The sequence below is a fragment of the Dendrobium catenatum genome, unplaced genomic scaffold (assembly GCF_001605985.2).
Source record: "Dendrobium catenatum unplaced genomic scaffold, ASM160598v2 fragScaff_scaffold_1553, whole genome shotgun sequence".
Classification (NCBI taxonomy): domain Eukaryota; kingdom Viridiplantae; phylum Streptophyta; class Magnoliopsida; order Asparagales; family Orchidaceae; genus Dendrobium; species Dendrobium catenatum.
The window spans coordinates 1,158,995-1,179,713 of record NW_021320015.1 but is presented as its reverse complement, the minus strand read 5'-3'; the positions used below and the strand labels follow the sequence as shown (position 1 = coordinate 1,179,713).

Sequence of the window (20,719 nt, the reverse complement as noted above, 5' to 3'; positions counted from 1 at the left end):
CTTCTCTTTCTATATCCCTTAATTTATTAAAAAAGCGCAGTATTCTCAGCGGCCCCGCCCATCCTCCCCGATATTTACGTTGTTCCACTCCTATTTTCTCTCTAACAAATGGGTATTTACCGTTGCGTTTTTTTTTTTTGAAACGGGAGAACCTATCCTTTGTCATTTTAAAGAAAGCTATTAGTGACATAATTAGGCTTTGTTTAGTTTTTTGTTTGTACTTTTGTAAGATAATTTTAGGAAACATTGTTTCAGAAAATATAGTTATCTAATAGAGAAGCATCTATAAAAAGCTTTCTTGAAACAAAAGGAGTTATTGAGAACTTGATTTGACAAACAAAACAATAAAGAAGAAATGAATTTGTCTTTTTAAAACGCAATAAGCACCAAAAAACTTCAAATCAAACGAAGCCTTAATCTCTTGGCGGAATTTAGCAAGGTCATCTACCGGCATTGGGCCCACATTTGTTTTGCCCCATTGAAGAGGCGAGACCGTAGTAGAGAGGATTTGAATCCAGGATAGGTGGTTCCCAATCGTGCTCGCCCACCAACCATCTTAAGCCTCAGTGGGTATGAGTGACTAATTTAAAATTATATATAATAAATCATCCAATTATTAAAAATATATATTAATACTATTAAAAGTACCACTAATTAATAGGTTTTTAATATTTTCATTTTTATAATTTTTTTTATAACATGGAAAAAACATACAACAACAACAACAACATAAAGCGTGTCCCACTACGTGGGGTCGGCTACATGAATCTTTTTTCTCCATTGTGTCCTGCTAAAAGTCAAATTCTCGTTTAAATCTAATAAGAAAATATCATTTCTAATATTCTCTAAGCAAGCCTTTTTAGGTCTACCTCTATATTTCTTAACATAAGTCTTATCTAATACCTCAACTTTCCTAATAGGGTCATGTGGAAGGCCGCCGTTTTATGTGACCAAACTATCTAAGGCGACCCTATCTAATCTTATCATCCACTAGAGCTACTCCATCACGAATACGCTCATTTCATATCATGTCTCTAAGAGTAAAGTCACTCATCCACCCTGAGCATCCTCATCTTTGCAACACTTAACTTGGTAGTATTACTATTATGCTTCTCTTTTAATAGCCAACATTCGACAACATGAAACATTGCAGGTCTCACCACCATCTTATATAATTTTTCCTCAAGTTTGAGAGGGACTTTCTATCACACAACAAGCCCGATGCATTTCTCCACCTCAACCATTCAACTTGAATTATGTTGATAATATCCCCAGCTATTTCACTATCACTCTGAACAATAGATACAATATATCTAAAATGTGTACTCTTATTAATGATTTGATAGCCCAAAGTTACAATCCCCTCACTAAGTCTATTACTACTAAAATTACGCGTTATATATTCAATTTTAGATCTACTGAAGCGAAAACCTTTAGACTTAAGGTTGACCTCCATAATTCAAGTTTGCCTTCAACTCCCTCTATAGTCTTATCAACAAGAATGTCCTTAGCCAAAAGCATACACCAAGGTACATCCTCATGTAAAAGTATAGTGAGACATCCATGACTAAAGCAAAAAAGATACAGGCTTAAGGCTGATCCTTGATGTAATCCAACTGAAATAGAAAATATTCGGTCAAACCACCTTGTGTTAGAACACAAGTAATAGCTCCAACATACATATCTTTAATGATTTGAATGTATGCGTTATTAACTCCTTTCTTTTCAAGAACTCTCCATAGCACTTCTCTTGGAAATTTATCATATCCTTTCTTTAAATCGATAAATATCATATGTAGATCTTCCTTATTCTCTCTATATTTCTCCATCAAACCTCTCAATAAATGTATGTCTTCCATAGTAGGCCTGCCCGGCATGAATCGAAATTGATTTTGAGAAACATTAGTATCACACCACAACCTACGTTCTATAACTCGCTCCCATAATAAAATTTTATGAACATTTTAAAAAAATAGTTATAAATATATAACAAATATTAAATTTATAATTTTTTAAAATGACAAATAATAAATCATAAATTTATGATCTAAAAAAAAATTCAACAAATTATTGCATGATAAATCCTCTCCTCTAATACTGAAATATTATTATTAGTATTTCCGTAATACTAATATTTTAATACTGAAATTTGTTATTTTTTAAATGTACAATTAAAATTGCTAACAACTCGCGTTATTTTTTTTATTAATTTTTAAAAACAATCTTAAAGGTAAGACTTCTCCCCATTAATGACTTTTGGCAAAGGAAAATTACAAAATCAACCCGTTTTTAAAATGTTAATGTTTTAAGGCAAATTTGATCTGCTTTCATCAGTTTAATAAATTATATACTAATTTTTCCTTCTCCCGTGAAAACGATGATTAATGTAAACTAATGTTACAATTATTTAAAAATTTTATGGATAATGCTAAAAACAATATAGCATATCATAGCATAGATTTGAAAAATAAAACATTCCAAACTGATATTTATTGTTTCCTTCATTCCACAAGATCGGTAATCATGAAGAAAATGATAGGCAAATTATTATTTTTAATGACGAGCCTTTAAGAAATAATATTCTATTTCAATAGTCCTTATGTCATTTCAATGGATTTTTTAAAATGTTTTTTCATATTCAAATTAGTTCCCACTGCTATATTTTTATCATCTAAATATTCAATGTCAGTCAACCCCACTTTGATATCACGTGAAAATTATTGGCGTCACACTCCCTTGTTGTGCTCACTAGGGGTGTCAATTTCGGGTCACGGGTCGGGTTCGGGTCGAACCCGGAACTGACCCGGGTTCAAACGGGTTGACCCTAACCCGGGTTCAAACGGTTTTTTCGGGTCGGGTTCGAGTCGGGTTTTCTTGATTATCACTTAACTAAAAAATAAGTGGCAAATTTCGTTCATTGCTCTATGCAGGTCGCAAAGGAAAGTGCTGATGTCATAATTCTTGATGACAATTTCTCCACAATTGTGACTGTGGGCAAATGGGGGCGTTCTGTTTACATAAACATTCAAAAGTTTGTACAATTTCAGCTGACTGTTAATGTTGTTGTTCTAATTGTTAACTTCTCATCAGCTTGTTTTACTGGTAACCAAAATTACCATCCTGTAATAAATTTTTTTTTTACCTTGAAGATCATTCTTATGACTGTTATGCTTAAATACTATTCCAGGAGAAGCTCCACTCATTGTTGTTCAATTGCTATGGGTCAACATGATTATGGATACACTGGGAGCACTTGCACTTGCACTTGCCACTGAACCTCCTAATGATGAGTTGATGAAAAGAACACCTGTTGGGAGGAAAGGGAATTTTATTAGCAATGTAATGTGGAGAAATATCTTAGGACAGGCTTTCTACCAGTTTGTTGTGATTTGGTATCTCCAAACATAAGGGAAAAGGTTCTTTGGGCTTGAAGGCCCTGGTTCTGATGCCACTCTGAATACCCTCATCTTTAATACATTTGTCTTCTGCCAGGTAATTTTCCTGCGTCTGGTGTTCTTATGAATTTTTTTTCTTCTTTATTTTAATTCTACAAATGGAGAAAATGGGTCATGGAATCATCTTTTTTTTTTCATTCATTCACTTCGTGAATAATACCCTATTAAGAAAGTTGAGGTATTAGATTTGACTTATGTTAAGAAAGGTTAAGGTAGACCTAAAAAGAATTGGTTATAAAATATTAGAAATGATCTTTCTTTATTAGATTTAAATGAGAATATGACTTTTAACTGGACACTGGCGAAAAAGGATTCATGTAGCCGACCCCATGTATTGGGACAAAGGCTTGATATTGTTGTTGTTGTTGTATTTATTGCGTGAATAATCATGCTGTGATGGGGTTTGATTCAAGTGAGGGGTTGATTGGGAGTTGATATGTTATCATACAATCTAGCCTTACAAGCACAAGTCTAATTGGGCGCCCTCCTGAAAACGGATTACTATTGAGAATAAAGTTGCAACCATAACAGTTGACAATGCAGCTTATAACACATTAGCAGTTAATATGTTGAAGACCAGCCTAGAATTTCACAAGAAGCATTTTCTAGGTGGTCGAATGTTTCATGTGCGTTGTTGTGCGCATATTCTTAATTTGTTGGTACAAGATGGAATTCATGAGATAAAAGATATTATTGAGAACGTTAGGGCCAGTGTAAAATTTGTTACAGCTTCTCAACAACATATATTATTGTTCAGTGAAATTGCCCAACAGTTGCACCTTCCCAAGAAGAAATTGATCCTAGATTGTGTTACAAGATGGAATGCTATATATGCAATGCTATCAACTGCATTAGAGTTTAAAAAAGTCTTCCCTAGATTTCAAGATCGAGATTCTTTCTATTCTACTTGTCCTACTGAGGAGGAATGGAGAAAGTTGGAAGATGTATGCTCATCTTTTGTTAGAGGCAGACCACTTTATGGAAAGAGAAAATATGAAACTTATATTAGAACAGATTACACTACTCATGTAGTAAAATCTGAGCTTGATGTGTATTTGGATGATGGAGTTTTCATCGAGGAAGAAAATCCAATAGTTCATTTTGATTGCTTAGAATGGTGGAAGGCTAACAATTTAAAATATCGTATTTTGTCAAGGATGGCTTGTGACATTCTTTCTATTCCAATTACAACGGTTGCTTCAGAAGCCACCTTCAGTGCCGGTGGAAGAGTTATTGATCAATATAGATCATCTTTAGGTACAGATACAGTGCAACATTTTATTTGTGGAAGTGATTGGTACCGTAATTTATATGATATAAAGATAAAAGTGAAGGTATGATAAGACAACTTTTAATACTAGTTGGTGAAAATTTTTCTTACAACTATTAATTTATTATATTACATCTTGCAGATTAGGGAGGAAACAAAGGAGATCTCATTGGTTTGATAAGGAGCATAATATTCTTCTTCTTTTTTTTTCTTGTGAAGAAAACTATTGTAATTTTGTTTAACGAGCTACTATATTTTTTGTACTTTTGACATATATACATGCTTTATTTAAGTTTTGGTTTATTATACTCTCCACTTCTATTAGCATATTGGTTTGAATTTCGTTATATGCTAAATATCAACATATTTTATTTTATATGATGTATTTGTTTTGATAGTGTGTTTTATATGGTGTATTTTTTTTTATAGTTCTGATAGAACCAATGAAGTCTTGCTACGAATGCAGAAGATAATCTTTCAGCTATCATAGCAAATGGAGAGAAATGCAACGGGTAAGCTTCTTTCGAAAATATATTCATATAAATTAATCATATTTTCATTTTAAATATACAACTGCTTTTATTATAAATTTCATTTCATGAACAAGAGACATTTCATATTTGTCCATGTTTGTTAGATTGTTTGTTAGATTGCTTGTTTAATAGATTGTTTGCTAAATATGTTTACAAACATAGCTTGTTAAGGTTTGTTTGTTTAAAGCTCGATAAGCACTAAAGGAATAAACATGAACCAAACATGAACACCCTTAAATTAAACGAACCAAACATGAACACCCTTAAATTAAACGAACCAAACATGAACACAAATAATAAAGCTCAAATCAAGCACGAATCAAACATGAACAAGCTAATGATAAACAAACTCAAACATGAACGATTGAACACTCACATACTCGACTCGGCTCGGTTGGTTTGCAGCCCTAGCTGCAACTCTGCAAGTCGAATTTCCCTTTAATTTTTTTTAGTATTAAAAAAACGACTCAAGAGCGTTTCGGGCCGTGGGCTCGTGGTATCTGGTTTGCGGTTCTCTGCTTTCTCTCTCAGTGATGGACGAGATTTCCGAATTCGATCTCCTCGTCGCGAACCAGCACCGCGAACTCATGGCCGCTAGCGCCGCCGAATCCGATCTTGACCTTGCCTTCCGTCTGCAAATGGAGGAAGCCCTCGCCGCGTCTGCCTCCGCCTCCCTCTCTCCTCCCTCTTGCTCCTCTTTTCCCGACGCCGCCGCTGGCCCCTCTTCTTCCGCCGCTGCTTCCATCAAAGCCGACGTTTCCCATGCCCTCGAACTCCAATCCCTCGAGCTCGACCATTACCAACTAGAACGCCGTGACTCCGAGCTTTGCGGCGCCGAACTGCGTCGCGTGGCCGAGGACCTTCGCTGCCGCGCACACGACGAGCGATTCGCTCGCGAGATCCAAGATATGCCAGATGAGGATTGGGATGAATATGGGGACAACTTTGAGCGCCCGATTGAGCTCCTTAGCGACCTAGAGGAGATGCCCTTTCGGCTCTACTTCAAGGGTATGGCCAGGGCAGAGCTCGTGCACGGCGCGTCGGTGCAACTCGCCGGGATTGGCGTGGCAATCTGCGATCCGAGGGGTGATTTATTACTGAAGATCCAGAAGCCGGTGCCTGCGGAGGGTGCAAATCGTGAGGCGCTTGATGCGAAGGCCCTGCTAGAAGGGCTCAATGCAATTGTTGTGTTGGGGATTAAGAATGTGAACATCTATTTTGAATTCCGGCCTCTTCTTAATCACGTGAGTTCTGCTGTGTCATGTAGAGAATTTTCTATCTGCCATCAATTTAGGGCATAAATAATTCTGTTTTTTAGTTGATTTTTGTAAGGTTAAAAAGTTTTGATTCCAGTCGGAGTGGTGGGGGTGGATGGGATGTTTTTAGAAGCTAGAAATTTAATAGTTTATAATACAAAGTAGAGGATTCATTGTCAAGTAGATTATCACCTAGCTATCTTTTAGTAGTCTTTTGTTTACTTCAGTTTGATTTTCCATGACTGCAATGTACCTCGAGCTGGTCGAGATTTACGTCCTATGCATTATTATTTCCGTTTTATACTGCTGAAATTTGCTTTAAATTTGGTGATGTTATGTCAAATTGTCAATGCATCAGTTGATAATATATAGTTCTTCATATTTAGCTATGTTAATACTTCTGTTGTATAAAAGATGCAAATAAGGTTTAAGTGAGAATGCCTTGATTATATACAACAGAATAAGGTCCCAATAATAACTTGAGCTGGTAAACTGAGAAATTTCGTCTTAACATATAAAGAGAAATAGAAGTTCGTCCTGGGATTATAGAGTCGTATTTGGGAGGTTATAAGCTAGGAAGATTTTTGAAGATGTGCCGGGTTTTACACCTACACGATTGTCAAAAGATTTTGAGTTATGAAGGAACTTTGTAATAATAAATTTATTTGGTGAATTCTAGATGGCAAAGGATACATATTAAGTTAATGAGTTTTGAAGGTTGAAACACACGTAAACTTTGATAGGTATGGAACTTTAATGGGAATTCTTAATTATTAGGTATGGGGTTTTAGAAAATTTATTTATTACTTCATTCTTTTTGTTCTTTTGCCAAACCTAGGGTATGTCCCTTTTCTTTTTTGATGAAGTGCATGATAACTTCCCATCTTTGGGAATTTTCTAATGTACAAGTAAATATAAAGGGACATACCCAGTGCATGATGCTCTCACCATTACCAAGTATAGGTGTGGATTCATGTGCATATCATTACAGTTACACAAGGTATAATTTGTACCTGTTGTGTTATAGGTAGCGAGACAATCAAGCCATTGTTCTATATGAGTGCTCTAAAACATACATATAGAAATAAAATTTAAGGCATTTGCTTCCAAAGAATTTCTCAAAATTTATTTGATATACAACCTATGTTTGAGTTCTTGTTAGTATTTTGCATGGGAAAAATGGAATCAATTATTCTGCTACTCATTTCCCCTGCCTTTAACGTTATGTTTTTTTATCTTGGGCTTTAGAGGAATCATTCCCCTTTATTGTTCATCTGGATATGTCATTTTTTTATAACTTGTATCTGATTATGCATTCTTCATTCATCTACTTGTGCAATTTTTAGAATGTTACTTTTGTCATGATTTTTGATTTTATGGTGTTCACTGCACAATCATATGATTCTTTGAACTTTGTAGTATATGTTATGTTTTGGGCATTACATGATCTTGAAGATTACAAAAGAGTGATTTAATCCACTTGCACCTCACGTGCCTTTTTTCAGCTTTCAAATAAGTAATAGTCCATGTTCCATTCTTCTCAAGTGCATCAATCTCATATTATACTGTCTTCTTCCACTATGAATTTTGTAATGCCTATTGTATTGTGCTAGGAACTTGGATATCATCAAGAGAAGTAGCAAATGTTCTGTAAGATGGTGATAACCCTTCATAAGTAACATAATTCCCAATTGGATGACTTTTACATCTTCTATCACCCCTTCCTCAATGCAATCAACATTGTAGAGTTATCAACGTTGGGAATTGGCACATCGCCATCCTTATTCGTATCTATGTTTTCTTTAGGTGAACTTGAAATTGAATCAAGATCTTATTTACATAATTGATGTGATCCGTGCTCTAGATTTTGTCTTTTCCTCCTAATGTAGACTTGGAAATTCTCATTGGTAAGAAAAAAAAAATTTATGGGCTGGACTGATGACTGAACATGCATGAGTGTGGATAAGTCTTATGTACTTTCTTTGGGCACAAGCACGGGTTGAGAATAACTTGGTGACTCTGAGTAAAAAAAAACTCGAGAGAGAACTTCCAAAAAAAAAAAAATTTTTACTTCCAAACTTGATGTTCATTCATGCTCTCCCCTTGAACATGAGATTTGAGATAGAAAAACACACGCTAAATAAAGAGACATCCATCATGGTGTAAAATATTTTGTTAGTTGGAGAATAACATTTGTACCCTTTTTTAAGTTGGAGAGTACCGTAGAAAAAAACTTATTGGCTCTAGGATCAAATTTATTACGGTGTTAATGATACATATGAATAAATGTTGTGCAACCAAATACCTTGAGTGGTAAATCAGACAAAGCTGCATAGGCGTGAGGCGTGAGCAAAATTTTTCAGAAGAAGTTGACATGGAGATTGAAAATTAAAGACTGTGGATGGCATATGATTGATCAAATAGGTAGATATGAGAATGACTTCCCCCCAGAAATAATTAGGAACATTAGAGGAAAACATAAGATACCAGGCAACCTCCAAGAGATGCTTATTCTTGCACCCAACCACTCTATTTTGTTGAGGGATCAACACAAGAACTTATGTGGATAATCCCATGGTTCAGTAGGTAGGTATTGAAACTACTAGTGAAGTATTATTGTTTGACTTGAGTACCTTAATTTTAGAGTTGAATTGATTTTGAACAATAAGATTGAATGTTTGAAAAATTTGCCCAACCTCATACTTTTCTCTTTCATAAGGAAAACTCAAGTAACCCTTGTATGATCATTAACAAATGCTACAAACCATTGAGTGCCCGAAATATTTTTCATCATTGATAGATCCACACATCACTATGGATCAAAGAAAAAGAAGTTGAAGGTTTGGATGAAATTTGAGGATATATAGTTCGACTATACTTTGTAATCTGACAAGTTTCACAATGAAAAGATGCAGAACTTTTATTGATAAATAATTTGGGAAATGATTTTTCAAGATACACAAAGCTAGGAAAACCAAGACGATAGTATAACAATATAATTTCACTATCTTTATTGATATTGGATTGGATACAAAATTGAGATACTCTAATAGACTCTGAGACTGAACACAACTTGCTTGAGAAACTTGGTTTGAGAATCGGTCACATGGGAGGAGATAAAACCCGGAGCACAATTCAGCACTGCCAATCATCTTCCTCGATTTGAAGTCCTATCAAAACACACAAGTTTAGATAAAATTTTATAACCCATTGAAAGTATATGATAAAGTTTCAAGAGAAGTGCTATGGAGAGTTCTAGAAAAGAAATGTGTTAATAATGCTTATATTCAAGTCATTAAGAATATGTATGCAGGAGCTGTTACTTGCAAACACAAGGTGGTTTGATCAAGTATTTTCCTATTTCAGTTGGATTACATGAAGGATCAACCTTAAGCCCATATCTTTTTGCTTTAGTCTTGGATGTTCTCACAATGTCACTAGACATTTGCAAGAGGTTGTACCCTGGTGTATGCCTTTTGCTGATAATATTCTTCTTGTTGATAAGATTAGAGAGGGAGTTGAATGTAAACTTGAATTATGGAGGTCAACCTTAGAGTCTAAAGGCTTTTGTTTGAGTAGATCTAAAATTGTATATATGGAGTGTAATTTTTGTAATAATAGATTTAGTGGGGGGATTGTGACTTTGGATGATCAAGTCTTTAATAAGAGTAGATCAACATTGAATATTTGAATGCATCTTCCCTTATGGTCTACCCTTGTGGTCCGATCATCTGACAATAATTGTGGAGATAGTCAAAAACAACAAAGGCCTTGGTATGAATACTGCAAAAAATTAGGTCATTATAAGGAGACTTGTTGGAAGCTCCATGGAAAATCAGCTGATAGGAAACTAAAGCAGCGGTTTGATAGAGACAACAAAGCACATGTGACTTCCAACTCTTAGAGTGCTCCTGTTTTCGAGCCTAGCCCATTTAGCAGCAAAAACAAATGGATTTGCTACAGAAATTGTTTAGTCAAATTGGCGGAGTTAACATTAATGGGACAAGTTTTGTTAATCAAACAGATTCATATGCTACCTTCACTACTAAAAAAGGAGACATGAGGTCGTGGATAGTCGACTCTGGTGTTTATCTCCATATGATATGAGATGCTACCATTCTCCAAATTTACAAGCCTAGTAGTTGTAATAACTCATATTTTGACCGAGTCAAATAAATTTTTTCAAGAGTTAATATAAGTCTAAATCACAAACCATCTTTGTCAAAACATAGATATTATAGTGATTTAATTACACTAATTTTTCCCTAATTTTTTGTCGCGGGTGCAAATCCTTAAGTAATTGATATATTCAATTTTAAATCGTTAGTTGGATGTTGCTTCAATGATATAAAATAACCCTTCCTCAATGCCATTTAAGTTGTGTCAATGATGAAAATAGGAGAAGAATCACTGCCAGCAAGGTCTGGACTTTCTGATTTGCTTCCTAATTCTGGTGTCGTGATGTTGGATGTTTATGATAAGGCTATTTTGTATTGGGAAGAAGACACGAGGGAGAAGAGTGAATAAGGCTGTTGGAAATATATAAGAAGAGGGCCAGGACGAATCTGCTAGAGAGAGGCAGCTGAAGGGATTAGGGTTCAGAGAACTAGCTCTGATACCATAAAGAATTTCTTAATTGATTATTCTTCTTATTTTAAATAAAGGTACTACATCTACATACACATGCATACTAACTAAGTGTCTAATAAAGGAAATAACTAGCTAGCTTAATTTTCTCCTAAATTTTATATAATTATAAGAGAATAATTCTTTCCTAAAATTAGGAAGCAGAATCATAGGAGAAGATCACAATTTATCTCTCATTTTATTCTTAAAATTATAACATAATCATAAGAGAATATTACAATTGATCTCTCCTTTTATTCTTAAACATATTTTCCTAAAATTAATTCCCTAACTTTGACTTTCAAATATTCAACAAGATTTCATTTAATGATAGCTAATAAATCAAATGCAAGCTTGATCTTGATCTATGATGTAATGCTATTATGATAATAAAATATAGTTTCAATATTTGTCTTTGTCTCTCATATATGTTTGTAATAACATCAATATTTCTTTCATCCAATCTTTTTTCTTCATGCTCGCCTAGAAATGCTCTTGGTATTCAATCATTCTTTTCAGTCATACGAAGATGTTTGGTAGTGCTTCTTAGCCTTATATAATTGCTTCTGTACAAAAATCACCTTCATGACGAAATGTTGGCATAGAATCAAATTAATTATTGATCCCATAATAATTTTTCTTGCTTTAGCTATAGGAAGTTCTATTTACTTTTATTCATTACTTTGTGAACGACATGAAAAACATCTATCTAGATTTTTTTTTTTTCCGATGCATTTACTTTTTGATTTTGGTAATATTATGTCTGTCATTTAAAAATCGTGTGGCCACAAAGGTACACAACCCTCCATTTGTTGTTAAAGAAGTGGCAAACGTTGCAAGTTGATTGTGTGAATTTTCTTGAATACAAATGTATATTAGGCTCTTAACTCAAAATTTCCTTCTGGGAAGTGTTAGCATCGAACATTTTTTGTCTGATGGCTATGTATTTCATTGTCCTTCACAGGTTATAGGGAAATGGAGAGCAAAGCAACAGAAAATTGTTAATTTAGTTAATCAGGTGCAACTACTGCGAAGAAAGCTTGATAGATGTCAAATGTTCCTGCTGCCAAGGGGGCATGTCAAATTTGTTTTTAAGCTGGTCAGGGATGTGATAGATTCTCAAATCACAAAAGGTGGCGATTTGATTAAGGCAAAAACAAATAATAATCTGATGGAAACATGCAATATCTGCCTAGAAATCACGGACTGTTCTCAAATTTTTAGTATTGTTGGTTGTGGACATAGATTCTGCTTTTCCTGTATGCGGCAGCACGTGGAAGTTAAGTTACTGCATGGAATGCTCCCTAATTGCCCCCATTTGGGCTGCAATATTAAGCTGGAAGTTGAAAGTTCCGGCAAATTCTTAACTCCTCGGCTACTTGCGATCATGTGCCAACGAATTAAGGAAGAATCAATTCCTCCAAATGAGAAAATTTATTGTCCTTATCCAAGGTGCTCAGCTCTAATGTCAACGAGTGAAGCAATCTCCCCACTGCTCTATGCCTCTGTAGCTGACAACGCTGGACTTAGAAAATGTATTAAATGCAGTGGATTATTTTGTATTAATTGTAAAGTCCCGTGGCATGAGAGAATGTCATGTTCTGATTATAAGAGATCAAATCCGCACCAACGTCCTGAGGATCTCAGACTACATTCACTTGCAAAACAAAAGTTGTGGCGCCAATGTGTGAAGTGTAAACATATGATTGAACTGTCTGAAGGATGCTTTCATATGACTTGCAGGTATCGATATTGCCTTGGCCTTTCTTGATGTTTCTTTCGTGCGTAGTTGTCAACATCATAATTTGCATTACCCCAACCATTTAGTCTTCGTTTGGGACGACTTTTTTACTTTCTAGTATAAAAATTATTTTTTTAGTACTAGAAAGCTACTTAAAGAAGCAGCAAAAAAGCCGTACCAAACGAAGCTTTAGTGACTGTTTTAAAGCGTTCTTCTTCTAATGTGAAGAGCTTTTAATTATGATGTTGCTAGGCAGTCTTTTTTTTTTTATTGCTTCACATTCTTGTGGTGACTGCACACTAAACACTAAGATACGTCCATCTGGTTGAATTTCTTGAATGCACCCTATTGATGAATGGAATTTAAGCATTTAAAAAAAGATTGTCTGGAACTGAAAATACATAATTAATTTTCTATTCCTTGCTTATGTTTCTCTATTCTTCATTCCTGTTTTATATTTTGTATTCTTGTTCCAGTAAATTTTTTGTATCTTAATAAGTTCTATTCTTGCAAAATGAGGTTTTATGTTTGCAAAAGCTTTGAAACACAAGGATGATGTAGGAGGGCGACACTAGGCAATGTTGACAAGAATTATAAAGGTGCACCGGGTGCAAAAGACCCACTATTTTTTGGGGTTTTGGGGTGGGATGGAATGTATGAAGCATTACCCATTACTTCGCCAAGATACAATTTTCTATTACGAACTTATGTATTGGATCTCCTTGCATGCCAAAAAAGTAGTTATAAATTGTGAGGGGATATAATTATCTTAGCTTACCCCCAAGGACACAAGCAGCTAAGTCATTTTTTAGGTTGAAAACCCAAAAAGGGAGAGCTATTAGACTAGTCCAACTGTCAAATTTTCAGTATTGATTTCATCCCACTTTGTGGAGATGGATTGTAATAACCTGTATCGGTGATATCCAGTTCTAACATTTTTGACACCTGGAGTCATGAAGGAGACCAAGACTCGAAAATGAGGAGTTGAACCAAGTGTCAGTTATGTTGCTTGAAGACGAAGAAGACGAAGGAGATGAAGAGCTTGTCGGGTTCGCCTCATTGAATTTGGGAATATGATAGAATTGTAGTCGGTTCATTCTCTCACGAGGAGTCAAATTGAAGGTTTTCATCTCCTTATAAGCACACGAGAAAGGGAGATGGGGAGAGACAGAGAAAGAGACGGGGAGAGAGAAAACTTGTGAATTGCAAGTTTGGGCTAAGTGTTCTTACATGGAACAGGCGAGCGGACTTGCAAGCTTGAACAAGTGAATAAAAGAGCGATTAATTGAGGGAGAAAATAGTGGGGAAGGAACCAAGTAAAGTGATTTTTTAACAAGTTATTATATTTATTATTTAAATATTGTATTTTAGTTTATGTATATTAAATCTTGAAATTTATTTAGAAATTTTGGAAGGTTATAATATAATTTTGAGAATGTTTATTATATATGGAGAGAGAGAGAGAGAGATTTTACATATAAAAAAATAATTATTTAAGATTTTAGTTATATAAAAAGTAAATTACAAAATGGACAAAAAATTAATTACTATAAGTAGAGAATGTTTTGATAATTTTTAAACTATGATGATGAGGATGCCTTGCATGTAATTTTATGTGTTAAACTGATACAACAAAAACAACATCAAGCCTTTATCCCACTATATGGGGTCGGCTACATGAATTCTTTTTCTCCATTGTGTCTATTAAGAGTTAAATTCTCATTTAAATTTAATAAAAAAAAAAACATTTCTAATATTTTCTAACAAGTCTTTTTAGGTCTACCTCTACCTCTCTTAACATAGGCCAAATCTAATACATCTACTCTCATAACTGGGTCATCAGAATACCGACATTTTATGTGACCAAACCATCTAAGACGATCTCTCTAATCTTATATCATTGGAGCTACTCCAAACTTTTCACGTATATGCTCGTTTTGCATTCTATCTCTAAGAGTAAAGCTCTATTCAGCTCTAAGAGTAAAGCCACTTATCCACATGAACATCCTTATCTCTGCAACACTTAAATTAATTGTATGCTTCTCTTTGAATGACCAACATTCTGCGCCATAAAGCATTGCAGGTCTCATCACTATCTTATAGAATTTTCCCTTAAGTTTGAGGGGTACTTTCTATCATACAGGCCCGAAGATTTCCTCCACTTCAACCATCCAACTTGAATTCTACTATTAATATCCTCATCTATTTCATCATCACTTTGTACAGTAGAACCAATATATCTAAAATGTATACTTTTATTAATGACTTAATCGCTCAAAGTCACAATTCCTCCATTAGATCTATTACTGCTAATATTACACTCAATATATTTGTTTTTAGATCTACTCAAACAAAAAACTTTAGACTAAAAACAAATATTTTGGATTTCACCTTAAACTTTAGACTATATATATATATATATATATATATATATATATATGTTGTACTTATTAGTATCTAATCTATTATATTAATCTTTATAATTTTTTTTATCGCATATTGTTTTCTTAGACTCCTTATGGGGTCTTTTTATATGTTTCCTAATTTTTTCAAGTTTTTACTTCTAAAATGATTTTATAACAAAGCTTTTTTTTTTTTTTACTTTTTTTTCACATTTTGATTTCACTACCAACTATTTTTACTATTAAGATATTTTTATTTTGATACTTGAAGCACATCTTTGCAACAATTTTAATATCATAGCTATTTTTTCCCTCATAACATTAGTTTCTTCATATACTGCCAAATTCTTAAGATCTTGAATCTTACTCTCAAAATTTTGTTTGTTTGTGTTATTTAAATGCCCATTTAATCCTAAGAGAATTTTTTACTTTATTTTCATATTCTGCCATCATCTTAAAGTCCAAAACTAACAAGAGATGTTGAGTACATAAATTTTTTATCAGAATAACTTTACAATCGTTGCAATATAAACGATCTATTTTTCTTATAAGAAAATAATCAATCTAAGTTTTTCTATATCCATTTTTTATATGTGATGAGATGCTTGTCTCTTTTTTATATAAGATGTTAGCAATTATGAAATCATGAGAAAAATTTAATATAGTCCTACCAACTTCATTAGTCGTTCCACGAAAAACCTCTCGGAAAGAAGTTGAATCAAAGAAGTGAACGAAATGGGACATTACAAGCTAACATTATAGCAATCCAACCCATCCTAGAAATGTGATCCAGAATAAGAGAGCTCAACAAAGAAGATATTGATAAGCTAAAACAACTGATATCCCTTGGAAAACCACCTCCATCATCATCTCTTTCAATTTCAGGTAAGTTTCTTATATCCATCGGATTAAGTATCCCTAGAAATCATTTGAAAGATTTATGGATCATTGACTCAGGAGCTACATATCACTTGACACTCCATTACCCACTTCATCGACTACACTCATTGCTTGAGTGATAAGAAAATCATCACTGTTGATGCTTTTCTTACCACAATAGCAGGCCAAGGAGACACACCCTTGTCTCCCTCTAAAAAATGTGCTCCACGTACCCCAATTATCCACAAACATAATCTCCATACAAAAATTTAACAGTAATCATAATTGTCAAGTCCTATTTAACCCTACTTATTTATTTCAGGAGTAGAAATCGGGGAAAAAGATTGAACTTGCTAAGGAGAAATATGAGTTGTACAACTTGGAAGAGCTGAACAAACTATTATCAATAATGACTATTCCATGTTATCCCTATCAATAATGGTTTTATCATTTTAGATTAAGACATTCATTTTTTGATATATTAAAAAACATATATCTAAAACTTTTTATGAGTTGAAAAATGAATCTTTTTATTATGAAACTTGTGAGTTAGCCAAGCATAAACGAGTTTCTTTGTCAAATAAAAATAAGAAATATCATATTTCCTTTCTAGCTTATTTATAGTGATATATGAACACCCTAAAAAATCCTAACATTTCAGAGGCTCGATGGTTTGTATCCTTCATTGACGACTGCATTCGAGTTTTTGGTTCTCACTCTTCAAAAATAAATCCGATGTTAGCACTATACTCTTCATTTTTCACAACATGATCTAGAACCAATTGGGTGTGAAAATAAGGAAATTTCATTCCGACAATGTCAAAGATTACTTTAATCAAATCATATCCTCCTATTTTCAAAAGGAATATATCATTCATGAGCCTTCTTGCATTCACACCCCACAACAAAATGGACTTGCAGAAAAAAATGGTCATCTTCTTGCATCCACCAGTGCACTTCTTTTTTCACCACAATGTACCCAAATACTAGTGGGGGAAGCCCTTCTGACTGCCACATATCTCATAAACCATCTACCTTTAGGAATCTTAGAACTAAAAACACCAATGGATATCCTATCCTCATTTTACCTTGAATTTTGAACTCATAACAACCTCACACGCAGAATCTTTGGGTGCACTGCCTATGTTCACCTTCACAACCAAAATATATTAAAATTATGTCCAAGAGCACTTAAATGTATCTTTGTCGAATATTCATCCACTTAGAGATGTTATAAGTGTTATCATCTCTCCACCAAGAAAACCCTTAGTAGCTCAATAAGATCATTCCTTGAGATGATTATTTTTTTATCCTCTTCAATTTGTTTGTTGAAAGTTCTGAGTTGCTCCGTTTTCTTGTCATCAATCATTCGCATCTTCAACTTTCTCACCCTAGAATCACTACCGCCCCAATAGCTTTTTCCTCCTCCAGTGTAGCAGTTCGCGTAATCCCTCCATGTTTACCCCGTGTATCAAGGGTGGGAATCCCACATTTCTTCCCTTCCCTTCACATGACCCGATCCCCATGATTCGGCCCGTCCCCCTCCTTCTATGGTCGTCCACTCTCCTTGCCCAAAAGACCTCCCGTTGTGGTCAGCCACCCCACCATCTTTACCACGAAACTCCCTGTTGTCCCCCCATCTGAAAACCTTCTATCCTTTCTTGGAGCCCTAGGAGGCCCGCTCCTTGTCCGACGACCAACTCCCCTTGCTTGAAATGCTGTTGGTCGACCACCCTACCAGCTCCATCAAAAAATTCCCTTGTTGTTGTCCCCTCATCTGGAAACCTTGATCCGTCTCTTATCGAAGCCTCAAGAGATGTCTTTTGATGAAGGAAACTCTCCATTGAACTCCTCCAATTCGATCTCCTTTCCCTTCAATTCGGCCAAAGGAATCCCGATCAAATCTTAATTAGAGTTAGCTATCGAAACCACCGGTGAAGTTTTTGATTGCATCTCCAAGAGTTTTCTTATCATTTCCTCCATCCCTCACAATCGGTTTTTCATGGATGAAAGCCTTCCTTCCATGGATGAAAACCTTTCTTTCATTGTTGAAAATTTCTCCTTCATGCATGATTTGAATTGCTCCAATTTTCCTTTCAGCGCATCCACCCTCTTTGACGCCATCTCTCCAAAATCTCGCTTTGATACCAATTTTATATAGCTTGACATAAAAATAACAAATTGAAGAGAAGAACAACGTAGGAACACCAATATAGGGCTGATTTTCTTATTTCTTCTTCAATAATAAAGCAAGATACAATTGATCTACTATTCGAGAGGTAGATCAGCTCTGCCACAAACCGTAGATGCCTCTAGAAACTCACGAAAAACACTAGGAAAATAAACTCTAGGAATATCATACTGTAAATTGTAGAGAAATTCCCCCTTAAATAGACACAATAACACAATTAGAACATTCATAATCAGTATAAACATAATTTAGAAAAACTTTCTAAATAAATAGAACCTTCCTAATTAACATAAACATAATTTAGGAAACCTTATTAAATAATTAAAATGATTTAGGAAATATTCCTAAACAATTAATCATAATTTAGAAAACTTTCCAAAACAATTAAACATATTTTAGGAAATATTGATAAAAATTAAATACTTCCTAAATAGCATAAACACAATTGTAAAGCCAGGTCGGCCAAGGAAAATAGAGCTCTGATCTAGCAGTCTAAGTGCAATGAGCACCCAATTCTTAACATTAATCAATATAGGTTTGACTATGTTATTTATAGGTTTGACTATAATCAATATAGGAATATTCTTAACATTAATTGATGTTTATGTGGAGCGGATTGGGATGATCATCCCCTCCTTGCCATTAAAATTTAGACATAATTTGGTCAGATGGGCCAACCTGATAGATTCGCTTAAATCCTCACCTGATTAGACAATTAGCGATGAAATTTCAACCCTCTACGCTGTATAAAGATGGATTTCGTTGGTCTTCTTAGTAAAAATTTCGTTGCCTGCAGCAGCTTCAGAACTATATACTGATTCAGCAGCAGCTTCAACTTTATTTTTTTTGAGATAAATGCAATGTAAATTTTGATTGATTAAGCTTATATATTATATTGAAAATAAGCTTAATTATTCCCTCAACTTGTTCTAATATGAAACTTCTTTGTATCATTTATGCAGGTGTGGATACGAGTTTTGCTATACATGTGGTGCTGAATGGAAAGACAAGAAGGCAACTTGTTCTTGTCCACTGTGGGATGAACAATACATTTGGTATGATGATTCAGAAGAAGAAGAGTCAGAAGATGATTACTATGATGATGATGATGACTTTTATGATGATGATGATGATGATGAATATGATGATGCTTTTTAAGATCAAGGCTTCCATCATCATGATTTCTGAACTCTCAACGTTGGCATTTAAAGATGAGGTTGATCAAATTCCATACTTTTGTATTGTCTGAACTCTAAGTCTTCGAAGCTTTTTCTTGTCTTTAAACCTTTTGTAAATTTAGTCTGGACTGTTCGGCCTTTGAACCCGCTACAATGTCTAACAATACTATGGGTCGGGCGATTTTTCTTTCACCACAGCGACATCCTCATTCCTGAATGCTCAAGTATTGTGTTATCGTCTTGTTTTTGGGTTATTTTGGCGATTGTGCTTTAGATTATAGTTAAATTATCACGAGGGTTTGACGACAGGGTTTGGGGCTATTTGCAAATTCAGGAATATTTGTGTACTGAAATTAACATAGTAATTCACTCATTTGTGGAAAAAAGTTGGCAAGTTGATCATGATTGATTTTATTTTGAGATATCACAGATATTTTCATTGATTAATTATATATAAATATGATGGTTAATATAATTGGTACTCTGCAATGTGAAATATGTCCGCACCAAATTTTTTTGGGACAATTAGGATACATAGGATACATATATTATATACGTAAGATTTGAATCTAATACCTCATAGTGCTAGTTAAAGTTATAAACTAATAAATCAAGGGTATAGTACCAAAATTTAACATAGTTGAAGAAAATTTTTATATGATAATTTTTTGTTACTCAGTTTTGATTAAAAATGGGCATTTTAGTTATTAATTTATTTTGGGATGAGTTTAATGCATGTTTTAGTATATATTATAAAATTTTATCATGGTTGATTTAAACTAAGATAATCTCACCTAAATTTCTCCTAATTCAAGAATAATTGTATTGGATGTTCTAATGACTAATAAACACTTATTTGGTAAGGATTACTAAATGATAGACGTATTAGCCTCCCATTTTTTTTTGTGAAAGTAGGTGTCGAAATAAATATTCAAATATAATAGGAACAACTAGAACAAATAATAATAATAATAATAATGTATTTTAAAGCATATTAGTTTAGATACAACTCATTTTGATTTATTGATTAAATGTTTAGACTATCAACTAAGAAATCTTAAGTTTCAATACTATATATATCATATTTGTATGAATTTATCTTAATTGATCTAAAATTTTCTATAAAAAAAAGGACACATTAGCTCAGTTGTAAATCACGCAATTGATCTCAGCTCAAATTAATCCGCA

The 20,719-nt window shown here is 34.0% G+C and overlaps 1 protein-coding gene and 1 pseudogene across 1 annotated transcript; both read left to right on the top strand.

Moving 5' to 3' along the window:
- The first annotated feature begins 2,924 nt into the window (after window positions 1–2,924).
- On the top strand, window positions 2,925–3,584 carry LOC114581123 (annotated as a pseudogene).
- Window positions 3,585–5,730: 2,146 nt separating this feature from the next.
- On the top strand, window positions 5,731–19,785 carry LOC110101456. The gene is made up of 3 exons (XM_020829364.2): window positions 5,731–6,502; window positions 12,105–12,883; window positions 19,316–19,785. Exons 1-3 carry the CDS (start codon window positions 5,792–5,794, stop codon window positions 19,509–19,511), a joined length of 1,686 nt encoding a protein of 561 aa, XP_020685023.1. The 5' UTR covers window positions 5,731–5,791; the 3' UTR covers window positions 19,512–19,785.
- The last annotated feature ends 934 nt before the right edge of the window (window positions 19,786–20,719 follow it).